General features: G+C 27.3%; 1 protein-coding gene across 2 annotated transcripts in view; it reads left to right on the top strand.

Moving 5' to 3' along the window:
- Positions 1-13,808, top strand: part of LOC135927412 (phospholipase D1-like) — a 55,703-nt gene that overhangs the window by 6,194 nt on the left and 35,701 nt on the right. For both annotated transcript variants that reach the window (XM_065463388.1, XM_065463387.1), the window contains exons 4-9: positions 661-736; positions 10,017-10,082; positions 11,899-12,047; positions 12,294-12,556; positions 13,000-13,164; positions 13,628-13,742. In XM_065463388.1, coding sequence (XP_065319460.1) covers positions 661-736; positions 10,017-10,082; positions 11,899-12,047; positions 12,294-12,556; positions 13,000-13,164; positions 13,628-13,742 — 834 coding nt within the window. The remainder of the gene's footprint in view (positions 1-660; positions 737-10,016; positions 10,083-11,898; positions 12,048-12,293; positions 12,557-12,999; positions 13,165-13,627; positions 13,743-13,808) is intronic.

The following is a 13,808-nucleotide window of genomic DNA, read 5'->3' as shown; positions in this document are numbered from 1 at the left end:
TCGCGATAGACCTTTCTTGATTTCGGGGGTTGAGTACACCAGTAATATACTGTTCAATTTTTGCTTCATTAAACGATTGCTCTAAATGTAGAGCTAAACATTTCCAAGTAGAAGGATGATACGATGATAGAACGCTTTGTGCCAACCTTTCATTCCACTCCCGTTTTAAATTTATTATGTTTTATCCGATATCTAATTTTAAAAAAGCGGGATTTTATATAATTAGTGGCCACACTATATTTGCTAATTTGTAAAAATTTTAAATAATAACATTAAAGACTATAAATTTATAATTAAAGAAATTTTTATCTAAAACATGTTGGTCTTTTTACCGAAATAAAAATAACAAATGGCATGAGACTCTAATAGATATAAAAATAATTTTTGAACCAACATTATAACTTGGTTGGTTGGTCCTCCAAAATATCAGGATATTTATAATAAATTATTTTTTATATTAAATCTATTAATAATATGAGAATACATAATTAGTATATGAAATTTTAATTAAATGCCGAATTGACCTCGCCGAATTCGCATGTAGCCATTTATAAGTTTATGCAGATTAGGCACGATCCTCATCTTATAAATAAATTAATGAATGAATGCGCTGATGTTGAATGAATTTAATATATTTTTTTATATAATTTTTTAAATTAGAGCTGGCTTGGTCATACCTCATTTGCCTCCATTTATAGACGCTTACCTGAACCACAGGCAAATGCCAAAGATCATGGTAATAATTTTTTTATATGCCTTAATTCTTCATATTAAATAGTATTTTATTTAAGAAGTTAACAAAAACAAAAAAATGTAAATACCATAAGTAGATCTAAGACCTCGGGTAAAAATTTTTTAAACATTACGCTGCGTTTTGCTGAATGATGCGAAATTCAACGCTATTGAACATGATTCGTCACAGCGATAATATTTTTCCCCATTGCCTTCTATTTCGAAAAGCAATTTAATCGAATATAGAATTTGTATACTTGTACGATTAAGATAAAAAGTAACCATTTGAAATATTCTTTTAAATATACTGATAAATCATATTAGTATTTTTCATATATGTATGCTCAAAAAATAGTAATCTATATCTATACCACGTATAAAAAAAATATTTTTAAATTTATTATAATAAAATTAATTCGCAGTGTATATAAACAAGTAAATTGTATCTTATAAAATATATTATAAATTTAGTTTATAAATAATGACAATTTAAATGAGGAGAGATTTTTAATATCAAAATAAAAATCCTATGAACAAGTTAATAATTTTTAAGTGTGAAATGAATATTTTAATTATTATTAATTTAGCTTTTTGAATATTGATTTTATTTTAATTTAAATATTATACTAAATTATAATACAACTTTATTGGTTGCATTCACTTTAATCACATTATAATCGTCAATTATATATACGATAATCATGATAATACAATCCAAATAAACTAATATAAAGTGATTAATATAATAATATCTTATATAGCATTTATCACATTTCCCCTCACTTTTTAAAATTCCTCAATCAGACGATGTATGGGCTTCCTCGATCGTTGTGATTTCTGCCTCATAGTTGTTTCTAGTTCTCGAGATAATGAAAATATATCCTGTGGACTCGAATTTTCTTTCATCATTTTCTCCCTCTATAGGTGGTCCTTCTACATTTTCCAAATGTCAACTATTTCCAACTCTTCCTCTCTGACTTCTTCATTTCTTTCGCTACATCCCGTTTTCGCAGTTGATCAGCATGCTTTTGTATCGTTCTATCTTTACTTTCACCGAATAGGAATATCTACCAGTTTTCGATTTTATAATTTCCTCTCTTCACCCTGAATTGATTTCATTATGTACACATACAGGTTGTGACCTCGAATTCTTTTACTTGAATATGTTTATCACGAGCTGCCTTCTGTCGCAAAAGGAATATTGAATATTATATTTGCAGACTGAATATTGAATATTTCAAATCAAGTTTTTATTCACTTTATTAATTAATAAAATCATCAAAAATTAAAAATCAAATAATCATAATATATCTCGAAAAATATATATTATATACATATACCAACAATATCCAAAAATCCATCAACAAAAGAACATTTGATCTTCTTTTTTACAATAATCCTCTAAAAAAATTAAATGGATTAGAAGAAACGGAATTTATATCAATAATATTATATGAAACAACAGATATCAATAATAAATCTCAAATGGCTGTAGTTCTTCAATATTTTTTAAATAACGGGACATTGTATGAAAGATTTATTGAATTCTTCGATGTTACTATGCATCGAGATGCTAATTCTTTATCAAAATTTGTCATTAAATTCTTGAATAAAAAAATTAATAGGTCAAAGTTACAATAGTAGTTGTTATGTCAGGCGATTCACATGGACTACAAACGAAAATAAGAGACATCAATCCTTCAGCACTTTATATTCATTGCTTTTGCTATAAGTTAAATCTTATATTATCAAAATCTTGCATCAAAATTAAAAAATGTAAGGTTTTTTTGCAACTTTATCTGGTTTAGCCATTTTTTTAGTACATCATCTAAGCGAACAGCGGAATTTGATAAATATGTCAAAAAAGGTTACCACGAGTAGCCCAAACGAGATGGGAATACAATGGTCGGCTGGTTCAAACAGTTTTCAATTATTTGAAGGATCTAGTCGTTTTTTTTGAAAGTATGGTTGCTGAAGAATCTGATATTGTTTGGGATAATGATGTTCTATTAATAACTTCTCGCAGCTACTAAATATATATATTAAATGATGCAAATTTTTTAATTTTATTCAAGAAATTTTTCCAGAATCTGATTTATTATTTGATATACTTCAAACTAAAATTAACGATATCTCTTATAAAAGTATTAACGATTTCAGAAATTCAGTTAAATCAAACATAGAAAACTTTGATGTGTTTTTGAGAAATTTAAATGTAAAAGAAAATATTGAAGACAATTTAGATAAAAAACGTAATAGAACCGGATTGCCCAATACAAAAGAATTTTATAAAAATTGGATAATTAAAATAACAGATAATATAATCAACGAAATTAATTTTCAGTTGGATACATTAAAAAATATCGAATTCGTCGAATTGTTAGATATTAGTAAATTCCAAATATTTAATCATAATTTCCCAAAATATTTATTAGATAATTTAAACGACAATTATTCTCAATTTTTCGACTTACACAAGCTGGAAACCGAATTAAAGGTAGTGTTTCGGGACGATGAATTTAGAAAGAAAAAGAATGTTAATGAAATACTTGAATTTTTATTATGCACTGATTTGATCAAAAGTTTTAATGAGTTTTGCAAATTCATCTTAACTTTGGCTTCAACAACAGCAAGTGCAGAACTGAGTTTTTCATCTTTATAAAGAATTAAATCTTATTGCAGAAACAGGAAGAGCCAAAATCGATTATCGAATCTATCTTTGATATCGATTGAAAACAAAATATTTAAATATTTAAAATCTAGCGATAACTTTTATAATGCAGTACTTGATCATTATACTCAAAAACAAAGACGAATACCATTTATTTATAAATTTTAATGTTTTTATGGTTTGAGTTTGACTAAAATAAAAATAAATTTTTTTTTGATTGCTTCCCTAGTAGTAAACTTGACGCTTCGTCACAAATACATAACAAAAATACAAAACTACAACACGCCGACCCTTCAGAAGCCACGTGTTACATTCTCAAAAAAAACAATATATCATTTAATTTCTAAGATATTCTTCATTTTTCATATAATCTTTCCAAAATTTGCTTCATTCCTCATCAGTTATTTGATATCATCTTCCCATAATCTTTTCAGGCTTTTCCATTCAGTAATAGCTCTTGGTCATCAATACTCCCATATCTACACCATTTTTCATCTCACATCAGGGGTTAAATTAAACATATAAGGGGTTAAATGAAACATATATTTCTTTATCAAAGATTAACAATCAAAATATATATTACATCTAACTACAATTCCTTTAGATATATGGAATCAATGTGATATTTTGTATCAAAAAAAATTTTGATTTAAAAAAAAATCATCAGATGTATTATTTTTAAGATGATCATTGAACATTGGTAAACATAAAAAAATATGATCTTTGGTGTCATAATCATGATAAAAACTGCATATATTACGTATAACTACAATTTTGTTATGTATTCATAATTAATGGCATAATTGCTATTAAAACTATATAGATTATAGGTAACTAAATAGCATATTTTAATTTTTTAAAAAAAAATTTAATTGTTAAAAAAAATAAAGACAGAAATATAATTACAATTGTTGGACAGGGAATATTGTACTATCTAATAAAAATGAAAAGAAATTTTAATTTACATGATTTATCAATTATCATCTCGCACCCATCTCAATGATAACTTTACATTCAAATATATATCACACATATATTTATCCATAACAATTAAATACTTTAAATATTTAATTGCAAATTAAATTTCAAATATATCCCATATACATTTATCCATTACAATTAAATATCACATATATATTTATCAATCACCATCAAATACTTTATCTGTTTTCCAATTAAACCTCAAATATATCGCATATATCATATACATCTATCCATTACAATTAAATATCTAAATTGTACATGCATCACTTTTAGTATTATGATAACATTTATTTTACAATCAAATATATATCACATAGTAAAAGTTACTAATTAGACAAATCTTTTATCAAATTTTTTCCACAAATAATATGATAATTTTTAATCCAGTTTTTAGATTACGTGAAAGTCCAGTTGATTGAGGCGCGCCCATTCTGTGTACTGTCAAAACTTCTCTTATAGCTTCCTCTGGCTCCTTAATTTCTTTTCTAGTGGCAAAATATCGACTTTTAAGCGTTCGTATTATTCTTTCAGCTAACCCATTTGTTTTGGGATCGTATGATGTTTAATGTATTAATTCAATATTTTTCTCTAAACAGAATCTTCAAAATTCTCTAGGAATAAACTGAGGGTTGACACGATTTGTCTTGACGTTCCAAAACGTGCGAACCATTTCCTAAGTGCCCTAATCATTGTTGTAGATGTGATCTCTCTCATCAACTCGACCTCAACCCATTTAGCATGTGCATCAACTCCAACTAACCATGAATATGAATTGATACGTCCCGCGAAATCTAAATGAATACGTTCCCATGGTATATTAGAGATGTTCCATTAATATAGAGGAACCTTCATTATATTCGATGGTACATTGACGAACATGTTCAATGTCTTTATCGCAATTAGGCTACCAACAATTTGGTGCATCTCTTTACCCAATCATCTTTAGCCATACGTTTCACATGCCCAAACCATCTTAGTCTATTTCGTCGCATTACCACTCCAATCATTTCTATACCCAATATTACTCGCAATTCCTTGCTTGTTTCTCTTTCTCTCTCAGAGATACCCCACATTTCCATCTAATCATCCTCATCTCAGTTCTTTCTAATTTGGCTTCGTGGGTCGCTTTCATTGCCCATGTTTCGTCGCCATGAACTAAACAACTCCTCACACAGTTACGTAAACTTTCCCCTTTAACTTCAGAGAAACTTTTTTCTTTGTTAGAATAGACGACATCTTTCTAAACTTCTTCCATGCATGCCTGATCCTTACAACAACAGAATCTACACAACCATCTGCGTTTAGCATATTACCAAAATAACAAAACTTATCCACTTTTCCCAGGGTTAACCCTTTGCCAATATCCAGACCACCATTTTGTGCGTTATCATTATTATGTAAATACATTCTAAAATTGATTTCATAGCATTTATTACTGGATGACCTCTGTGTATGATAGATAATATTGATTTCCTCAAATCGGAATTACCAACTTTCCATTACATTCAATGATATCACGATCTGCTGATAATTCCTCCCGACTATTATTAAAACAAACTAACTCTGCATCATTTTTCCCATCAAACCCTACCCATTCTCGCTCGATGTTTTTAATTACTTTATTTAACAATCTATCTTTGTTTCTTTCTGGAGTTCAACTTGTCCAAGATTTATATCTATGCATGTTTCTGTTCGTTATTCGACTCCATACTTGTTACTGGACCATTATGTTTTCTTTTCCTGAACGATATTCAATTTCAAAATTATATGCCGACATTTTCCATGTCCAGTGTGTTAGTCGACTATTGGATATTTTTGGTAGTTCCCGTTTATCACCAAATAATTTTTTCAAAGGTTAGTGATCTGTTCGCAATATAAATTTTGTCCAAAAATGGAAGTATGAAATTTTTTCATTCCAAACAAATGTGCACGCGCCTCTTTCTATTGGTGCATAATTTTTTCCTGACTCCAATAATGTTCGCGAAGCAGCGATAGGTCTGATAAAGCCCTTTTTGACTACGTGAAGTAGCACAGCATGACTGACTATGACATAGCCCACTAAATTTATAAATATCATTCAAAATCATTCATGTTTATTGATCCTGTAAGTTTGTCAGATTGAAAAATATGGTTTAAATTTTGCTAAAATTTATTTATTAAGATTTTAAAAGCCTACGATAAAGTTTGCAATTATTTTTTATTACTTTTGATATGCTAAAACACATTTTCTTCTGTAAAAAATTAAAATATTAAATATTTTTTAAATCTTTTTTAGCCAAACATATATGGCTTAATTATCTATGTTAGGCTCAAATTTCCAGTCATAAAATAATAGCTCATATTATAATTAGAGTGACCTAACCTCCCCCTCTACTCAACGTGCCTCAGTCTCCCCTACCAATCAGGCATTATATTAGCTTACGTCAGATATATAGTTTATATTTTTCATTTTAGCATGGTATCTATTGGAAATTTTCTTTTTCCTTCATACTGTCTACCAAAGGGATTAAATTAATACAATTAAGCTCTAAATATTGATAAAATTTACAGAATAAATTTTTTCAATCACTTTTTAATCTAAGGTTGGCCAAAATCTTTTTACTAACAAATTTATCCTTTATACTGGCTACATAGACTAATAAAACACAAAACAGGCCATATTTTAGAGTTAGAACTTGTGCAGCCAACCTTAACGGAGATTATATAAAGAGCACCGTAAAATCAATAATATATCTTTTTTATATAAGGGACCCAACCAAAGGCCGGGCAAAACACCCCCCCCCCCATTGGAAAATCCTGGCTACTCCACTGCTAGTATGTATGTATATATGTATATATATTAAAAATATTAATTTCATTTACAGATTTGATTTATATAAAAATATATTTTAAATAGTTAATTTTTATTTTAATAGTACAAATTCTGTATTAGATAAAATTCCTTTTTTAAAATATAACGCGATTGCAAAAAATATTATCGCTGTGTCAAAAGTGATTTTGATATCATAAAATCTCCCACTGCTTGAGCAAATCGTGCATACTATAAAGTCAGTATAATAAAAACAGTCTTCTTTTTAAAAAATAAAAATTTCTAATTTATACTGAGTTAATTAAAATAAATATATGTAGTTCCTTTTATTTTAATCTTTTTCCTACCATTTTTATATATAGCTTTCTGATGGGATTTGATTATATAACAATAGTCTTTCCTATGAAATAAAATATTATTTTAATATATCAATTATATTAAATTATTCAAAAAAAGCCGACGTTATAATTTTATTAACAATTGAATTTATCAGCATAAACTGCTATCATATCAGCAATAATATGTATATTCACATTAAATTATTTAAAGGATTTCAATTTTTAGAAATAATTTGATAGATAATTCTAATAGAGATAATTATTTTACATAATATTTTATCTAATTTCTCAATAATTTTTATAATCGTACATTTTTTTTCATCGCATCGCAACAAGTTTTTCAAATTTTTACTTAAAGAATTTCATCGTTTTGCTTCTATATATATATAAATTATACACTATTATTGGCTTCCTTTTGTAAATAAAGCAGTGTTTAATTTCGCACCGATTGAGTAAATCGCGTTCACTATTACCTCATAAATTTTAAAATAATTTACATAAAATTTTTTTACAAAACAAAAAATTATTATAGTATAAAATATTCGATAATTTTCGTACGCAATGTTTATATATAGTGCACACAAATTGAGCGTTTTAAACGCTACATTGCAAACGCAATATATGCATTTCAAATGGCATGTGTAAATTGATAAAATTACAGTTTGGCGTTAGCAACCATTTAAAAAAATGCACCTTTTTCAACACTTTTTACTCTCCACTTTATAATATTATATAAAATGTAAAAAAATAATCTATACCTTAAAATAGAATATTTAGAAATTAATGAAATATAAATGATAAGTTCGCGACCACGACCGCGGGCTGTTCTACCGGGGGATAGGGAGAGGGATCGGCAGAATTCGAGGGACCGGGATTTTCTGGTTGGTTGACGTTGAGTTTTAACTTTGTCATCATCGGGTAATTTTAGTAATTTAATTTATTGTTAAAATATCACAAATTTACCAAAGAATAAAACTTTCAGAATTTTATTTAACACAAAAAAAAAAAATTAAAAGAATCCCCAAAATAAAGGTATTTTTGCAACCTTTTATAATTTATCAAACAAAGAAAAAAAAATAACATGTTGTTATATAATATCGCGATACAATCATTCTTGAAACTGGTCAGAACCAGTTTCAAATACAATATAAAAATAAGGTATAATATCAATATAAAAAAAAGGACGATGGGAAAACAAAAGAAACAAGTGGAGAAAAACTTAAAGAAATAAGTTATACGGGACAAGAGGGGGGGGGAGGTAGAACATAACAATAAAGACAAAAGATAATATAATTTTCAAAGACAAATTCTTTTTTAGAACTTAGTTTAAATTTTGAATCGACTATATTAATAAAAACAACCTCGATGGAAAGGGATGCTTTACGTTTTTTATATTAAAAAGTACTGCAAAAAACGCTCAATTTCTGCTCACTATTACAAATAATGTCAAATTTATTATTCGTTAAAAAAATTATATTGTATTGATTATGATTTGATTATTTTTTAATTTTTCATAAATAATGATTTAGTTATCGCTTCTAAATTTTTAATTGTTTACCTTATCTGGCCCCTTACCCTCTTGGAATTTTGGGCAAACGATTGGGTTACTATTTTTTTTTATAAGTGAACTGCGCCTGATAGGCCCGAAATTTGTTTTATTAGCCAGATTTAAAAGTTTATTCGATTACAAGATAAATATTATTAACTTTGAGCTCATATGTTTTTATTTTGCTTTCAATTTTCATTCTATCGCTTGCATACTTGTTTAAATCAATCTCCACCCGTGCTAAATCGAGAATTAAATAAGCTAGTTATTACATTTTTTGTTCCAGGCCCTTGACTTAAATAGAGTTTTAAGTAAATTTTATTTAAAAATAAATAAGCTTATATCAATTATGATGTTAATTATGACGGAAAACTTGAAATTCAAATAGCACGGATTATGGGCGTTATTTGTTTTATTAAAAATTAATTAAATTTTTAAAATTGTATTTTTGGTTCTCGCTATCTGACATTAAAACAACTTTCGTTCATCACTCAATTCGATATTGGTTTCGAATGGATATAGTCAAGTCGGGATAAATTAATAAAAGATAGTAGACCCAAATTAATTTATATTTTAACATAAATTAAAAAAAATTTGATTACTTTGAAAATAACCAAAATAAAATGTCTTAATTCAAATGTGGTCTTAAAATTTTGAACGGTTGTTTTTCTTTATATCTATTGCTTGCTATGAAGTATATGACACGCAGCAGAATTTGAAAAAAAAGAATTAATATAAATTTCTGGGTTTGAACCACTTTCTGATAATAAAAATAAATCAAATAATCTAGTGACTCTAATATTTTTAAAGATATTTTCACATGATAGTCTTGAGCAGAAATTTTTCTTAATCTATAATAATTTTAAATTATAACTGTACAATCATTAAGACCTAAATCTTATAATAAATTCATATTTATTTATATCTTTTTTTCAGAGAGAACTAGAATACTATTTACAGACAATTTTAACTTCAAAGCACTTGAGAAATCATGAAGATACGGTATTTTTTAAAATAAATTTAATATATATACTCTATAAATTCTATATTTTCATATTTACATCGCTTTCGAATTGGAGCCGCTTATAAAATTTCAAAAAGACCCCGAAAATGATATTCGATAATTGGGAAAAAAACTTTTAATAACCTAATAAATAAAATAATTTTTAAGAAAATTAGGTTTTATTTAATTCAAAAAATAATTCTACACTAATTTATTAGGTTTCTTTTAAAATAATATAGTTTAATCATAATTTTACTAGTTATTAAAATTTATAAACGCTTTTAACTGAAAATTTAAATTATAGTATTAAATTAAATATTTTAAAAATGATTAGCTAAATATATATTTTTATATTTTACTTATTTTTCATTTTTGGGGAAGAGGGGGAAGTGAAGTTATATTCATTTAATTTTTATTTGTTTACAATGATGTAGTAAAAAATTTGTACATTTCCCCCTCCATTGCCTACGCTAATGGCAAACATTTTCTATAAATTACTATATTCGAGAGTTCTATGGCCATAAAACAAATTGTTCTGTTCAATCTATCTATAATAAAAATAAATTAATATTAAAAATTACCGCGTAGCTTTTTATTACGACCGTTGCTCGCCCCGTAATAATTTTTTATAAAGGCAAACGACATGATTTGCCTAATTATTAACTTTAAAAACATTTTCAAAACTTCGACCCAGCCCCCTTAAAAATATTTTGAACAATTTGTCCCGGAAAAATTTATTTCGATTCAACATAGATTTCATATACTTTAAAACCTATGGCTCACAACCCAAAAGATGGAAAGCGACCAGAAGACATTACTCTTATACTCTTCAAGGAAAGCAGAGAATTTGCTTGGGATTACACGTGTATTGGCGCTTTGGTGCCTAATAACTCACTTCCGGATTCAATTGTACACTCTATAGAATTTTGAACCTTGAAATTTTTTGAAAATCATTTATCTAAAAACGTGAGACTCCAACGATTTACCTCAAACAATACGTCTCTATTATCGATTTGTCAATTCAACTTGATCAATTCATGTCTAAATAATGCACAACAAGATGCTCATTTATGTTTTGTAAACTTATAAAAAACAATTTATTTTTTTTTCGTAATTTATAAAAAAAATCATAATAAACTTCGATTTCTAAAGCGAGGTTACCCTAAAGCTATGCTTTTCCTGAAATAGTTTAATTAATTTGTGACAAATTTTAAATATGATCGATTCGTTTAAAGTAGGGATTATATCAATTAGACACATACATAGTCTAATAATCGTATATTCTTTAGCTTTTATCAGAGTTCAAAAAAATTTTCGGCCCAGCCCCGCGTTTTATATTTCAGGCCCGGCCCCGGGTTTTATATTTCAGGCCCGGCCCCGGGTTTTATATTTCAGGCCCGGCCCCGGGTTTTATATTTTCAGGTCCGGCCCCTATTTTTTTAAAATATAATATATTTATTTTTGATTTAAATAGCTAATAATGGCGATTTCAAATATTTGATTTTAAAATAATCACCCGGCCCGGATATTTTTTAAAAAAAAATTTTCAGGCCTGCCCGGGAATATTTAAAAAAATTAAAATACAGCCCGGGCCGGTCTTAGGTGGCCTGCAAGTCTCCGGCTTTAGTAGACAACGAAATTAAAATTTAATATAAAACTATCAAATTTGAACATCAGATTATAACGCAATTTATTTAAGTAGTCATCTTAAAAAAATTATCTGCAAATATTAGCAATTATTTAAGGCCAAAAAAATGGCCTTCAAATTTTTCAAAAGTTTAGGAAAATAAATTTTACCCATAAACTTTAATATAGTTGATGTTTTGCCAAGTCAGTTACCTCTCTTTCAAATCTGAATACGGTTCAAAGGGACTCGAAGACGTTGCTAAAAAAAGATCCGGAGGCTATTACGGGCTTAAAGCTTTGAATTTATTCAAGAAAATTTTTATCAGATGGAGAAAAAGGTATAAATAATTTACCTTCTTCATGAAAAATGTTCATATAAAGTTAAGGAAATTAATATGTTTTCTCAAAATGGGGGGGGGGGGGGTTTATAGATTTATTTTATAAAATAATTCGATTAAGTGAAACATGTGGGAAAATATTGGTAAAATATAACTAACATTTTTAAAAAAATTTTAAGATAATTCATAAAAGGAAAAGAATAATGTTCAGAAATTTTTTTAAAAAATTTTTAAAAAAAATTCAAGATGGGTAGTTCTGAAAGATACATACTTTGCTTACTCTGACATGAAAATAATAACGGAAGCCGATCAAAGTTCCTCACCCACCACTACAAGGAGCGGAAATAAATGTTGCAAATCGAATTGCGACAAAAAATGCTGCATTAACGGCATGAAAAATCTATTTTTCTGCTGCGACGACTTATTCGACGACGATATTATACCAGGAGAAAGCTTTAGAAATTCCAGAAATATAAGCTGCGTCATGTTATTAGACCCTTCCTTCAAAGGTAACATCATATTATAACGTGGTAATTTAACTATTTTAATGTTTTTTGAAGATGGTTAGCTATCAAGGTAATATACCATATATAATTGGCTTAGAAAATTGACAAATTTTATTTTTTTATATAAAACTTCAAGCTTCTAAAATTTTGTTTTTAATTTTAACAATTTTTTAAGTGAAATATATTTGCCTTTTTTTCTGTAACAACTAAGAATGAAATAATTTTCTAAAAGCGGAATTGTAGATTCAGATGCTTTAACTAAAAAAATACGCTGTTTCCCTATAACCGTAATTTTTGTACCCCAAATCTATTTTATATTAAGGATGTAAAAACAGTGAAAAAAACGAAAAAAACTGATTGGTAGATTATTTCCTATAAGGATTATAAGATTATTTTAATTCTTATTAATAAATTAATTTTTTTTCTGGCATCGAAAACGTCAAAAGCTCATATTCAGACAAAGCCTCCTATAGGCAGTAAATTTATGAATGTGTTGGACAATATGACTAGAAAGAACAACCACAATCCAAATTTTATTTCTCACCATTATTCAAACTATGGAAACGATAATGTGCGACACATGATAGAACTTGATAATTCTAAACTTACAGGTTTTAAAAATAATATTTTTATTTAATTTTGTTTAAACTTCTGAAATTTAATTATTTTACTATGGAAGATGGGGGGGGGGGGGGTGTTGAAACAGTTTCAATTCATTCGAGAACATGTTTTTAGCTTTTATAGACTGTAAGATTTGTGACAAATAGTGCAATAGGCCAACGAAAATAATAATCGTATAAATGCAGAATTTATGAATCGAATAATTTAATATTCGTATTCGTATAAAATAAATTTTGTTATTAAACTAATTTAATATAAAAAGTTAATTTTATATTCATTTTAAAAAAAATTATAAAGAATAAATCATATAAGTATATTAATGTTATTATATAATTTATTTTTTGGCATATCTCTCGTTCATTTAATAAAAACTTAATTCTACCCTAAAGATGAAAGGGTGCTCAAAATATTAGAGAGACAAAATTTATATTTGCTGTACTTTTGATAAATTAGGCGAAAATGTAACGAGCATTGATGGCGATGAAAGAGGCGGAGATAAGGACTTGGGAGAGGTTGAACATGGAACGAGATTCAAAATGAACCGATTGGTTATACAAAATAGATCGCGGTTTGATAATCAATAAATTAAATTTTAAAATAATATTATTATATACATAATTATGTTTGTGGAGAT

The sequence above is a fragment of the Gordionus sp. m RMFG-2023 genome, chromosome 3 (assembly GCF_954871325.1).
Source record: "Gordionus sp. m RMFG-2023 chromosome 3, tfGorSpeb1-WG-v2, whole genome shotgun sequence".
In the NCBI taxonomy this organism is placed as follows: domain Eukaryota; kingdom Metazoa; phylum Nematomorpha; class Gordioida; order Chordodea; family Parachordodidae; genus Gordionus; species Gordionus sp. m RMFG-2023.
This window is presented reverse-complemented; position numbering and strand designations above follow the sequence as displayed.